Below are 13,517 nucleotides of genomic sequence, written 5' to 3' on the forward strand. Positions count from 1 at the left end.
GGTGATTATACTTAAAGTATCCCAAGTTTCCTTTTATAATTAAAAGAAAGAAGAAAAGTCCCAATTAACGTCAGAATAGTAAAAATGTGTGTTACAACATCAAGAGTAGCTAGAATTTCTGTATATGTGTCAATACTCAAACTGACACTTTAAAGGAATGCACTTTATTGTATGTAAATTATATCTCAACAGAGTTGATTAAAATAAAAAAAGTAACAAGACTGTATAGCTTTCAAACAAATTAGGGTGAAAAAGTGAAACAAAAACATAGTCAATCCAAATGAAGGCCAAAAAAAAGACAAAGACACAGAGATGAAACAAATGGAAACACAAAATAAGATCTCATAAATATAAATCCAAATACAGTAATACTTATATGTAAATGAACTAAATGCTCCAGTTAAATGGCAAAGACGCAGACTTGATTTTTTTAAATCCAACTATATACTGTTTGTTTATACTATATACTGTGGTATATAGTAGTTTATAGTATAAACTATACTGTTTATACTATATACTGTTTAAAAAGATACACACCTAAGGATATCAAAAAGTTGAAAGTAAAAAGATTTTAAAAAGATAACAGGCAAGGGGCACCTGGGTGGCTTGGTAGGTTGAGCAGCTGACTTCTGATTTCAGCTCAGGTCGTGATCTCAAGTTGTAGGATTGAGCCTGCACTGGACATGGAGTCTGCTCAAGATTCTCTCCCTCCCTCTGCCTCTGCCCCCCGACTCATGAGCTCTCCCTCTCTCAAAAATAAAATAAAAATAAAAGACACCAGGCAAGTCACCAAAGTTAATTTAGCTACATTAATTTTTTTTTTTTTTTTACTTTTTTGCCTTAAATTCTTAGAGATAAGCAACTTTACAGCATCAGGAACTTCATAACTATTAAAAGTTCATTTCAGGGATGCCTGGGTGGCTCAGCTGGTTAAGCGTCCAACTCTTGATTTTGGCTCAGGTCATGATCTTTTAGGGTCCTGGGACAGAGCCCTGCGTTGGGTTCTGCGCTCAGCAGGGAGTCTGCTTGGGATTCTGTCTCTCCCTCTCTTCCACCCCCTACCTGCTCTCTCTCTCTCTCTAAAATAAAATAAACTTTTTTTTAAAAAGATTAAAAAAAAAAGGGCAGGAAAATCAAGAGATGGCACTGTAAGCCTACCGTTTAGATACATGGGGATTTCAACTTCAAAAACATGCTCAAAATGATTCCAGGAAAGAGTAAGTGGGAAAGGGACCCAGTTTTTCCTGATTAAACTATATAAAACTATGTGACTCTTTAAATTCTGTCCATACATAACTTTAATAAAAATTTAAAACCAAATTAAAAAGAGGAAAAAAAGAAAAACAAAAGTCCATATGGTAACTGTCATCATGCTACCACAAACATTTGAAAAAAGAGCTGTGAAAATTCAGAATTTTGACACTTCCAATATTCTGCCATTAAGAAACAAAAGCATATAAAACTGTAATTGTCACTATGAATAAATAATTATAGTTTTAAAAGCATGGTAAGGGCCTTCAAAAAGTCTGTTGATAATTATTTTAACAATTCTGTATCTTGCCTTCAAATGCATTCAATTTGCCTCCATCTGGCCACTGAATAATAGCCTTAACACATGTGGAAACAAAGTGGATGGTGTTCAGAATCCCAACAAGCACATCAAGTAATTTTAAGCCCCAATGGTTGATACTGAAAATGACATGCAAATCCAAATGGAAAAAGTCATAATCGAAATTAATTTATGTTTAATATGTCATGATCTGCCAGTATTTGATAAGATGATGGCTGAAAAAAATCCTTTCAAATACTTATCTGGAACCAACCAATATTTTTAATTCTCAAAAATATGTCACTTAAATACTGCTGCTTAGATATAGTTCCAACACACACTTCAAAAAACAGAGACTAAAGTATTTGAACAATGCGTTCCTCTGAAATTTAAAAATGCAAAAGACAGTCAAGTGCCAACACAACTACTTTAGAAATGATTTTCCAGTTATGTAAATAAAAGACAATGTGCTATTCCCCATAACACATGCTACAGAAATACAGCTGTTCTACATTTTTCTTTATGGCAAAATAGACACATTAATAAATACATGTTATCTGAAATACCTGAAGCAGCTTCTTTTGCTTAAACATAATAAAAAGGAGTGACTCACTTGGGGAGACTTTTCAGAGCACTTACACTCTGACAAACCTGTCTTCACCATCTGACCCTGGCCAAGTCAGACCAAAAGTAGGAACCTGCTCTCCTACAAGCAGCCAAACTAAAGGACAAGCTGGCTGGTATTAGGTGCCAAGCAGGAAACCATCAAGGGTAGCCTGTTCCAGGTGAAGCATTAACAGGCAGACACACAAGAACTCACCGTCACAGCCTACAAGAAAGAAGTGGCCTGGGAAAGAATGAGAATGAAAATCCTGGCCTTGACACCCATTAAAAAAATTATTTTTCTTTATTCCCACATCAAAACTCTTACCATTTTTAAACATGTTATATAGTTCTTATACATACAGAGAGAAGAAAGTAGGTGACTTCTTCACATAATAATCAATCCCCTCCCCACCTAAATCCCTTCCACAATATTTTTCTGCATTGAGTTAGCAGTATTTATTATCTCCAGGGTTTTATTTTGAGTTCTTTAGCTGGGCACAAAGGTGTTGAAAGAGTAGCCAGATACTTCTGGTACGTTCAGTGGGAGAAAATCACCCTGCATCGTTTCCCAAATGCCTCTTCCTGCATTCTTGTTCTCTTTTTGACAGATAGCGCTCTCCTTTATCCCTGCCTTCCTTCTAGTTCCCCTGATTTCAGAGGACCCTCCAATATCCCCCAAATCTCTGAAAATGCCAAGGAACTGGGGAGGGGAGAAGGTCAACCTGCTGCTGCTCCTAGTGCATCCAAAGCTCCTAAGTTCCTAAAGAGAGCCCTGAATATGACAACTGTGAAATACAAACATTAGCTAGGAAGCACAGCCCAGCCCACCCTTGAGCAACAAGGTATGAACTGTGCGGGTCCACTCACACATGGATTTTTTTCTGATACATACAGTACAGTTCACTTCCTTGTGATTTTAAATAATGTCTTCTTTTCCTTAGCTTACTTTACTGTATAAATACAATATATAATACATATAGCATACAAAATGTATTCATCAACTGCTTATATTATGGGTAAGGATGTCAGTCAACAGTAGGCTATTAAGTAAGTTTGGGGGGTGTCAAAAGTTATACATGGATTTTTTTACTCTGTTGGAAGGCTGGCACCCCTAACCCCTATGTTTTTCAAGGGTCAACTGTCCTTCCTTTTTTTATTTCCCACATATAACCTTACATTAAAGTCTTTTTCTTTAAGCAACTAGGAATTAAATGTATGGATTTGGGAGGCATGGGGGCCTGTAGTAAGAGCTGAATAAATCTGAGATTAGCTGGTTTGAATGCTTTATTTTATAGGTTAAGATCCTAGGCAATTTCAGGGACTTATTCAAGTACCCACCATAAGGGGGCAGCTGAGTGAGAATAAGAAACTATCTACTAATTGCCATCAATTCAATCCGGTTTACTTGCTATGTAACCCACGCTAAGTAAGTACATTCCAGTAAATAAATGAGGGTAAGAAATGTTAATGAGAAGTCACTCTCCCTGTGAACCGACTCAGATATAAAGACTTCACATTGTTCTCCCCTGGCCCTACATTCCCCAGTTATATGGTGACTGTCAGGAAAAACAATCCAACAAGCAGACACTTCAGTTTTAATTTAGCAATTTCTCAGCTCCCACCTCCCCCTTCAGTTGGATGCAACTGATAGAAAGACGACTTCAACATAAGATTTTAAAATGCCATTTTAAAGATTATTTTTTAAAAACTATGCCAATTAAAGCAATGAGCCAAAGTGATGAAAAAATGTAAAAGCTAGTCCAAAAATTTAATGAGCTAGTCCCCTCATTTTACAGATAAGTAGTTTGTAGCTCAGAATGCTAAAGTAACTGTCCAATGTCACCCAGAAAGGCAATACCACTTTCATATTTTAGAAATAAAAAGCAAAGGGAAAACAGGGATTACAGGCCTAAGGAAGAAAAAACAAAAAAGAAGAACTGTTTCTTAAAATCAATTAAGATGCTGTATTTTCTATATTTATACCTGAAAATCATCAACAAGCTCAGGGAAAAGGTGTTCATACATTTTAAGTTCTTCTATCGTTCGTCCAGGTTCCTGCTGGGGTTTTAGTTTGTTAATATCCGTTTCAATATCATCATTCTGAAATAATAAAAATGTAACCAGTTAAGAAAAAGGTAAAATTACAGACTACATTTCAGATTAAAGTTTTCCAAATTATTAATTACATGTAGAGAATAATCACTGAATAAAGGTTGTACTAATTTTACCATAAATGAAATTTGCTGGTATTGGGTCATTGTTGTGTTGAAAATAGTATTTGGGCTCCTCAAGATAGAAGACCTAGTGTCAAGATCCAGACTAAAGGATGCTCCCCTCAATCTCTTTAGTTGCCATAGTTTTACTCATATTAAAGGGCAGTTAAACTTAAAAAAACTAAATTGAAAAATATAAATATATGATGGTGGTGGTGATAATCAAAATAACTAACATATACTAAGCACTGAAAATGTGAGAAGCACTATGCTAAGGATTTTACATAATTTAATCTGCAGAAGAACACTATGAAGTAGATAGCATCATTACTTCCATTTAACTGAAGAGGAAACCGAGGTAGAGAGAGGTTAAGGGGCTTGCTCAAAATTACATAGTGTGCAAAGAGTCAGGATGTAAAACTAATCATTGATTTCAGAGCATACTCTGTTGGTCTATGCACTGTCTCAAGACAAACCAGTGATTACCCTGTACTCTCGTATTCCATGGTCAACAAAGTTCCCTTAGAAAAGCTCAGTGTCACCACACACTCTTTTTCTGGGGGGGAAAAAAGTAAAAAAATTGAAAAACAGCCAGAAATTATTTCCACGCCCCTTTAGGAAGGAAGACGGTAAATTTAAAGGGGAGGTATGACCTCAGAAAAACAGGGTATGTATCTGGGATTAATTCAATCTGTATCTGTTCAAAGACCTAATATACACTGTGCCAGAAAGACAAGTGTCAGTTTACCTACCATCCAAGCTATTCTCTCTATGACCTTCAACAAATCTGGCCTCACACAAATACAAACTCATCATTATCTTCATTGCTAAAGAGAGATATAAAGACCACTTACTAATTTTCAATGGCTTTTAATTTCAGTGAGTAAACTTACTTTTAGCCTTAAATCTATTCTACCATGCTTCAATCCTTATAATGCTTTATATACATGTATCTGACTAAATATATATACTTCATATTACCAAGTAATTTAAAAGGAAAAATATATTTTATATTTCTCATAGTTCATATTCAGGAACTTAGCTATTATTTGTATAACCAATAAAAAGATTTTCTCCCTTGCCATAAATAATAAACACTGGTTGTATTTAAAGAGTATCATGTTAGTGTATAATTATTGTATAATTATTAGGACACGAATATGTAATTTCATAGACCTTTAAATTATGCATTGATGAACCAAAATATATAATTTCCTTGTTTGGCACTAATAAAGTAGACAATGCTTTCAAAATAACAAAAAGTTTACAAAAGTATTCTTTCTCTAAACAGACCAGAATTCAACATTCAATACTACTTTGTGAAAATAGAGCCTTACATATTTGCTCTCTACTTTCAAAAAAAATGAATTTATCTGTAAAATAGGCACTGTGAGAAAAAAAACTACACTTTGAGAGGTCAATAGCAGGAAATTCTGTTTTGGTTTAGGGGAAAACAAAGATGAAGAGCTACTGACAGACTTAGAAAAAAAAAAAAACAACAACACAACCACCCTCCACCACTGCTTAAAGTTCTTCTCAAGTAAAGGAGGGGAAAAGAACGCATTGAAGTTTATATACTGACAGGTCCTGGCTACTGGAGATGAGTGTTCTAAACCTCCAAGTTTCTATAAATGCTCCAAAAACTGAAAAATCTGGGGTAAAGAGAATGGAATCACTATGGTGAGGGAAAAACAGTCTCTAAAACTACAATCACAATCAAACACAAACAAATATTAAACCTGTATGTAGCAGGTTCACCTGACACAGGAAATAAATAACAAGATTTAGATAAAAAGGAAAAATTAAGTCCAAATGTAACCACCAATGACAGTAAGGCAAACTGCGGTCAAGAAGAAAAATAAGATAATACAGCTCAGCAGTCTCAAAAAGCCAGCAATTCTGTAGTCCTTAAAAAATAAATAAATAAATAACATTTTGGCTGGGGCACCTGGGTGGCTCAGTTGGTTAAGCTTCTGCCTTCGGCTCAGGTCATGATCCTGGAATCCAGGATCAAGACCCACATCAGGCTCCCTGCTCAGCGGGAAGTCTGCTTCTCCCTCCCTCTGCTACTTTCTCCCTTTCCTTTCTTTCTCTGTCAAATAAAGAAATAAAATCTTAAAAAAAAAAAAATAACATTTTGGTATAGTATGGTGGTAGAGAGAGTGGACATTCACATCAGACTGCTTTATTCTGAATCCTGGCCCCACATCTTATAAGCTACATTCTGTGCCTCCTTCTTCTAATTATTAGCCCTGTAAAGCAGAGGTAATAATATCATGTACCTTATAGAATTGAGATGAAGATTTAATAATTACTATAGGTAAAGAGCAGGGACTAGCATAGATGGTAAATGCAAAAGGTCTAACTAGACTTACCGTGGTGAATATTTCATAATGTCAAATCACTGCTGTATACCTGAAACTAATAAAATATTGTATGTCAACTGTACTTCAATTTAAAAAAAAAAAAAGAGCATGGGTGCCTGGGTGGCTCAGTTGGTTAGGAGTCTGCCTTCGGCTTGGGTCATGATCTTGGGGTCCTGGGATCGAGCCCTGAGTTGGGCTCCTGGCTGAGCAAGGAGTCTGCTTCTCTCTCTCCTTCTGCTGTTCCCTCTGCTTATGCTCTCTCTCTCTCAAATAGATAAATTTTTTAAAAAAATTAATTAATTAAAAAAAGAGCATGGACTAGAATAGGATTAGATGTTGAATAAATTGAATCTATTATTTTTTTCTCATTATTATAACTGGTGTGTTAAGATAAAGCAGGAGAAAATATAAGCAATCGCAGCTACTCCAGTGAATAATACAGCCAACAACTGTATTTTTCAAAGATATAAATGTCACAAAAGACTAAAAAAATATGGAAATATTCTAAATTAAGGGAGACTTAAGGGACAAAATAATTAAACACAATATCTGATGCTAGCTCCTATTCTAGAGAGAAGGAAAAAAAAACCTCACAAAGGATATTTATTAGATCAACTGACAAAGTGGAATATGGATGGCAGATCAGATAAAAAGTGTTATATCACTACAAATTTATCAAGTTGATAACTGCATTGTGGTTATGTAAGAGAGTACCACTATTCTTAGGAAATATTCACTGACATATTTAGGGGTAAAGGACCATGATACATAATATATGTAACTTACCCTCATATGATTTTTAAAAAATGTTTAAGTATGTATTCATGCATACACACTGACAATTTCCAAGCAGCAAAATCAGAATCATTGTTATAATTCCTATTAGTTCTATTTCCCCACCAATCTCTGTCTTTACATCTGTAGTGATCACAACAACAGATATGTTTAATGAGGACCCTGAGCCATAAAGAATAAATTATACTCAACATACTATGTTTTTAACAACATGGAAACATACAGCACAAAAGAGAAAGGTTTCTATCAAAATATGTTAAAGTATAAACTTAACAGCAATCTGAAATTTTACTATCCCAAAACATTCAGTTCCCAAAGAATCTAAACAGGTGATTTTTAATATAGCTTCTATTATCTAAAGAACACTTTACACAACAGAATTTAAATTCTCATAACTTGGATCCCACAGTTCTTCCACTTATATCAAGTCCAGAACCACAATCACACAGTTAACCCAGATATTTTGCCTTGAAAATCAGAGCCTGCACTGTTTCTCTTCTTTCTAGCTTCTCGAGGCAAGGATGCAGACCATTATGCTGCCCAGATTGGCTAACTTGACAATTCTGCCAAAGCTTGCCTTGGTGATTGCATTCGGAGATAATGAAACTGGAACTACATCTACTATTAAAATGGGTATCTCTTTCCAGTATCTTAACATTCTATCTCCAGAGAGGGTCAAATACCCAATTGTGATGTAGCATTTCAAGACAAAAGGGCCAAGCAGGCAAGGGTCAAATGAATCCCTCCCCACCCACCAAAAAAGACTAAGCTAAACAGCTGAAAACTGAAGGAGTTAAGCAGGCATTTTTCCATAGATACTAAAATGACCCCCTGACACTAAATAAAGCAAATATCATCTCTACACTTCCAAAAGTGCCATAAAATTCTAAAAACTCCCCTGCCTCTTTACTTAACATCACACATATAACAATAATTTTTTTTATCTTGTTTCAATTCAATAAACGCTTTTGTCCATTTCTTCTCTAATTAACTGAAACCTAAGAATCATTATGTAAACACTAATTCTTACCAAAAATCCAGCAGTTACAGATTATTTTCCTACTATTTTTATATCCCCAAAAGACTGCTAAAAGAGGAACAGGTTGCTACTTAGAGTCAAACTCAGATTTCCTTAGACTTTGAAACCTAAGTCAGATCAGTTACCTGAGGTTATCCTGGTCAAAAAGAGTGAAAATAAGTTATTTTAAGGACCTTTTCAGACCAATGCATTCAAAGCAACATCATTTTTCATTTTCCCTTTCCTTAGTGTCCACAGTTATCACAATAAAAAGATGCGGACAAAACCAATTAATCTACCATTAAGCTACACCTATTTCCCCAATCTTTATTTTACAACTGCGTATATAATTCATAAAGTTGACCGAAGATAGAGATTTATACTAACCTTAAAATTCTGATCTACGTCATCTTCATTTTCAGTTTCATTTTCGGCTTCTAAGTCAATATCATCATTGTCATCACTTTCATCTACTACGTCATCCACTGTGACACAAAACATGCTATAAGTAGGTCAGAGGTAAGCATTCTACAACATGCACATACGAAGGAAGGATGCTATATACACACAACATTGGTATTTTAATCACCAAAGGAAAAGTAAATGAAATTCCTTATTAAAAATGTCTCTAAGGCTGTCCTAGGTGTTGAAAACCTATGAGATACTAAAATTTGAAAAAGCACTGTAGAAATGTATGGGTGTTTTTACTGATGTTCTCGATTTTTAAAAATGAATGTCTTCCATTGCAACAGCCTGAATGAAACAGCTTATTTCCTGTACATGATAAATTTCAAAAACTGATTTTATTCCTTTAACAACTGATTTCCCATTTATTTGTTTCAATGGCTACCATGTGCCATGTATGTAGTGTTGTGTGCTGGGAATTTTTAAAAATATATGTAAATATAGTCCCTGTCCTCCAGGAGCATATAAGGTTAAAGAGCAGAAAAGACTAAACAGGTAACTACAATACAAAAGTAAACGTTAATGAAAGCAACGTTTGTTTGGGAAAACAAAGGATAGAATAACTAACTAACTAACTAACTAACTTGAGGTCAAGGGGCTATGAGTAATCACTCCACAGAACAGGTAGTAATTAAGCAGTATCCTGAAGAAAATACAGCAGCTTTCAAGGCCAACATAAGGGTGGGTGAGTGTGGCTTCTAAGAAAAAAAAGAGTTGAGATGATATCCCTGAAAAACGGCAAGTATAACTAAACTTGTATACTTGGGAAAGTACTAAGAAAGGCAAATAAGAATGAGAAAATGAAGGGACCAAGTAGTTTAGATTTTTAACCTATGCAAGACAAGCACTGAGAATTTTCAAGAAGAGAATGGCTTAATTTGACTTAACATTGCTCAAAAGATCACTCTGGCAGGTGTGAGAGAGGGAGCACATATATGGAAGGGGACCAGCTGACAGGAGACAGTAACTGTCTGAACCAATACAGCAGGAATGGGGATGAAGAATGAATACGCATTAGAGAAAAACTCAGGGAACAGAATGTAAAGGTACATGAGGACCACGGCCGTGGGGGAGACAAGATAAGGCAAGAAGAGTGGAAGAGTACTCAGGTAAGTAACTGAGTGCTTTAAAACAAAGGGAATATTTTTTTTTTTTTTTTTAAAGATTTTATTATTTATTTGAGAGAGAGAGAGGGATAGAGCACAAGCAAGGGGAGCAGCAGAGAGAGGGAGAAGCAGGCTCCCTGCCGAGCAGGGAGCCCGATGCGGGGCTCGATCCCAGGACCCTGGGATCGTGACCTGAGCCGAAGGCAGACGCTTAACCGACTGAGCCACCCAGGCGCCCCTAAAGGGAATATTTTAAAAGGATATTTTTCTAAACTATTTAACTCTATTGAAGAAGAAATAATAAATATTAATTGTAATATAAAGTGTACAAATGTGATGATCTGATATAAATATACATGGTAAAATGATTACCAAGATGAAGATAATTAACACAACCATCACCTCACATAATTAACAATGTTAACTGTGATGAATGTTTAAGAGCTCCTCTTGGAAATGTCCAAATATGCAATACCGTATTATTAACTATAGTCACCATACTGTACATTAGATCCTCAGAACTTAATCTTCTTAAACTGAAAATCTGTACCCTTTGATCCCAGCACCCCATTTACCACTCCCCTCACTCCTGGCATCCAACATTCTATTCTGTTTCTACAAAATCATTTTTTTTGTTTGTTTGCTTTTAAAATTCTACATGTAAGTGATACCATACAGTATTTGCCTTTCTGTCTGGCATATTTCACTGCCCTCCAGGTTCATCCATGTTGCTGCAAATGGCAAGATTTCCTTCCTTTATATTATCTTAATAATATTCATATATATCACTGTCCTTTATCCATTTATCCATCAAAGGACATTACAGTTATTTACAAATTTGGCTACTGTACATAATGCTACAGGGAACATGGGTGTACAGATCTCTCTTTAAGATAATGATTTCAATTCCTTTGGATATATACTAAGAAGCAGGATTGCTAGATCATACAGTAGTTCTATTTTTAATTTTTTGAGGAACCTCCATACTGTTATCCAGATTAGCTATACCATTTTACATCCCCACCAACAGTGTTAAAGAGTTCCATTTTCTTCACAACCTTGCAAATAGTTCCTATGTCTTGTCTTTTTGGTAACAGCCATTCTAACAGGTGTGAGGTGATATCTTACTATGGTTTTGATTTCCATTTCCCTGATGATTACTGATGTTGAGCACTTTTTCATATACTATTGGCTATTTGTATGTCTTCTTTGGCAAAATATTTATTCAGGTCCTTTGCCCAATTTTTAATTGAATTACTTGCTTTTATATTCTTCAGCTGTGTGAGGTTTTTTTATATATATTTTTGACAGTAGCCCATTCCCAGATACACGTTTTGCAAATACCTTCTCCCATCCTGTAAGGCAATAAATTGAAATTGCCATTATAATTTATTGTTTCCTGGGCTGTGCAGAATCTCTTTAGTTTGTCATAATCCCATTTGTTTATTTTAGCTTCCACTGCTTGTGCTTTTGGTATCTTATCCAAGAAATCACTGCCAAGACCAATGTCAAAGATCATTTCCCCCAAGTTTTCTTCTAGGAGTTTTACAGTTTCAGGTCTTATAATTAAGTTTTGATCCATTTCAAGATAATTTTTTGTGAGTGGTATAAGACAGGGATCCAATTTCATTCTTTTGTATGTGGATATCTAGCTTTCCCAATACAATCTATTGAAAACAACGTCCTTTCCCCACTGTGTATTCTTAGTGCCTTTAATCAAAAATTAGCTGACCACATATGCATGGGTTTGTCTGGGCTACCTATTCCATCCCACTAGAGCTCTATGTGCCTGCTTTGAGTACCATACTGTTTTGATTACTATGGCTTTGTAATAGTTTGAAATCCAGAACTGTGATGTCTAGCTTTGTTCTTCTTTCCCAGGATTGCTCTGGCTCCTGGGGGTCTTTTGTAGCTCCATAATATTTGAGGATAGTTTTTTCTATTTCTGTGAAAAATGCTATTGCAATTTTCAAAGAGATTGCTTTAAATCTGTAGACCACTTTGGGTAATATGGGCATTTTCACAATATTAATTCTTCCAATCCAAGAACAGAGGATATCTTTCCATTTATTTGTGTCTTCTTCAATCTCTTTCATCAATGTCTTGTACAGGTCTTCCAGCTCCTTAGTAAATTTATTCCTATTTTGCTTTCAATGTACATAGGATTACTTTCAATGTTACTGTACATAGGATTACTATCTTAATTTCTCTTTCAGATAGTTTACTGTAATTGTATAGAAACACAATTGATTTTTATATATTTGATTTTATATCCTGCAACTTTACTGAACTTGTTTATTAGTTCCAAGAGTTTTTTGGTAGAGACTTTACGATTTTGTATATATAAGATCATGCCATCTGCAAACAGATAATTTTACTTCTTCCTATATAATTTGGATGCCTTTTCTTTCTTTTTCTAGCCTAATTATTATAGCTAGGATATCCAGTACTGTGTTGAATAGAAATGGTGAGAGACAGTATCTTTGTCTTCTTCCTGATCTTATAGGAAAAGCTTTTAACTTTTTATCACTAAGCACAATATTAGCTATGGATTTATCATATATGGTCTTTATTATGATGAGGAACATTCCTTCTATACCCAATTTGTTAAGAGTTTTTATCATAAAAGGATTTTGAACTTTGTCAAATTTCTTTTCTGCATCTATCAAGATGATCATATGATCTTCATCCTTCATTGTTAATGTGCTTTATCACATTTAGTTTGTGGATGTTGAAACGTCCTTGCATCCCAGAGATGAATTCCACTTGATCATGGTATATTATCCTTTTAATTTGTTGTTAAAATCAGTTTGCTGTTACTTTGCTATGGATTTCTGCATCTATGTTCACCAGAGATACTGGTCTGTGTAGGAGTGCTAATAACACTGACTCCATCTTTGGCCCTCCATCTTGTTCGTGTCCAAGCAATGATCTCCGTCAGGGCCCAGTTATGCCCTGACCATAAAGCAGGAAGGCTTGTTCTGATCTTCCCTAAAGTGGTGCACAGATGGCACCAGTTTTGATACCGAGTAGAGCCTCTGGTGCACATATGGCACCACTTTAGATAACTACCCTTTGACCACACCACAAATGCCCCCTGCTCTATAAAAGCTGTGGATTAAGGTCTGGCCTGGGCGAGAACAGCTGTGTAGCAGCACCTGGATTGCCCGACCTTGTCAGTAAGTTACCCTGAAAAAAACTCTATAAATGGTATGGAAGGGCTTGGCTTGCATAGTTTTTTGGTCTCAAAGTGCCCTCTCAGTCTGGAGGATACTTTACTATCCCATTTAAGGATGCAGTTGCTTCTTCATCTTTTAGGACTGATTGGCTTGGGTGGGGAAAGACTTTCGCCAGAAAACAGCTGTGAACACACAGACTGGGGGAAGATGCAGTATCTTT

At 35.5% G+C, this 13,517-nt stretch overlaps 1 protein-coding gene across 2 annotated transcripts in view; it reads right to left on the reverse strand.

The window, feature by feature from the left end:
* AGTPBP1 (ATP/GTP binding protein 1) overlaps positions 1-13,517 on the reverse strand; it is a 169,482-nt gene that overhangs the window by 69,492 nt on the left and 86,473 nt on the right. For both annotated transcript variants that reach the window (XM_032392979.1, XM_032392980.1), the window contains exons 12-13: positions 8,935-9,032; positions 4,139-4,255 (exon numbers count right to left, since the gene is read on the reverse strand). In XM_032392979.1, coding sequence (XP_032248870.1) covers positions 4,139-4,255; positions 8,935-9,032 — 215 coding nt within the window. The remainder of the gene's footprint in view (positions 1-4,138; positions 4,256-8,934; positions 9,033-13,517) is intronic.

This window comes from Phoca vitulina, unplaced genomic scaffold, assembly GCF_004348235.1.
Source record: "Phoca vitulina isolate PV1807 unplaced genomic scaffold, GSC_HSeal_1.0 scaffold70, whole genome shotgun sequence".
In the NCBI taxonomy this organism is placed as follows: Eukaryota; Metazoa; Chordata; class Mammalia; order Carnivora; family Phocidae; genus Phoca; species Phoca vitulina.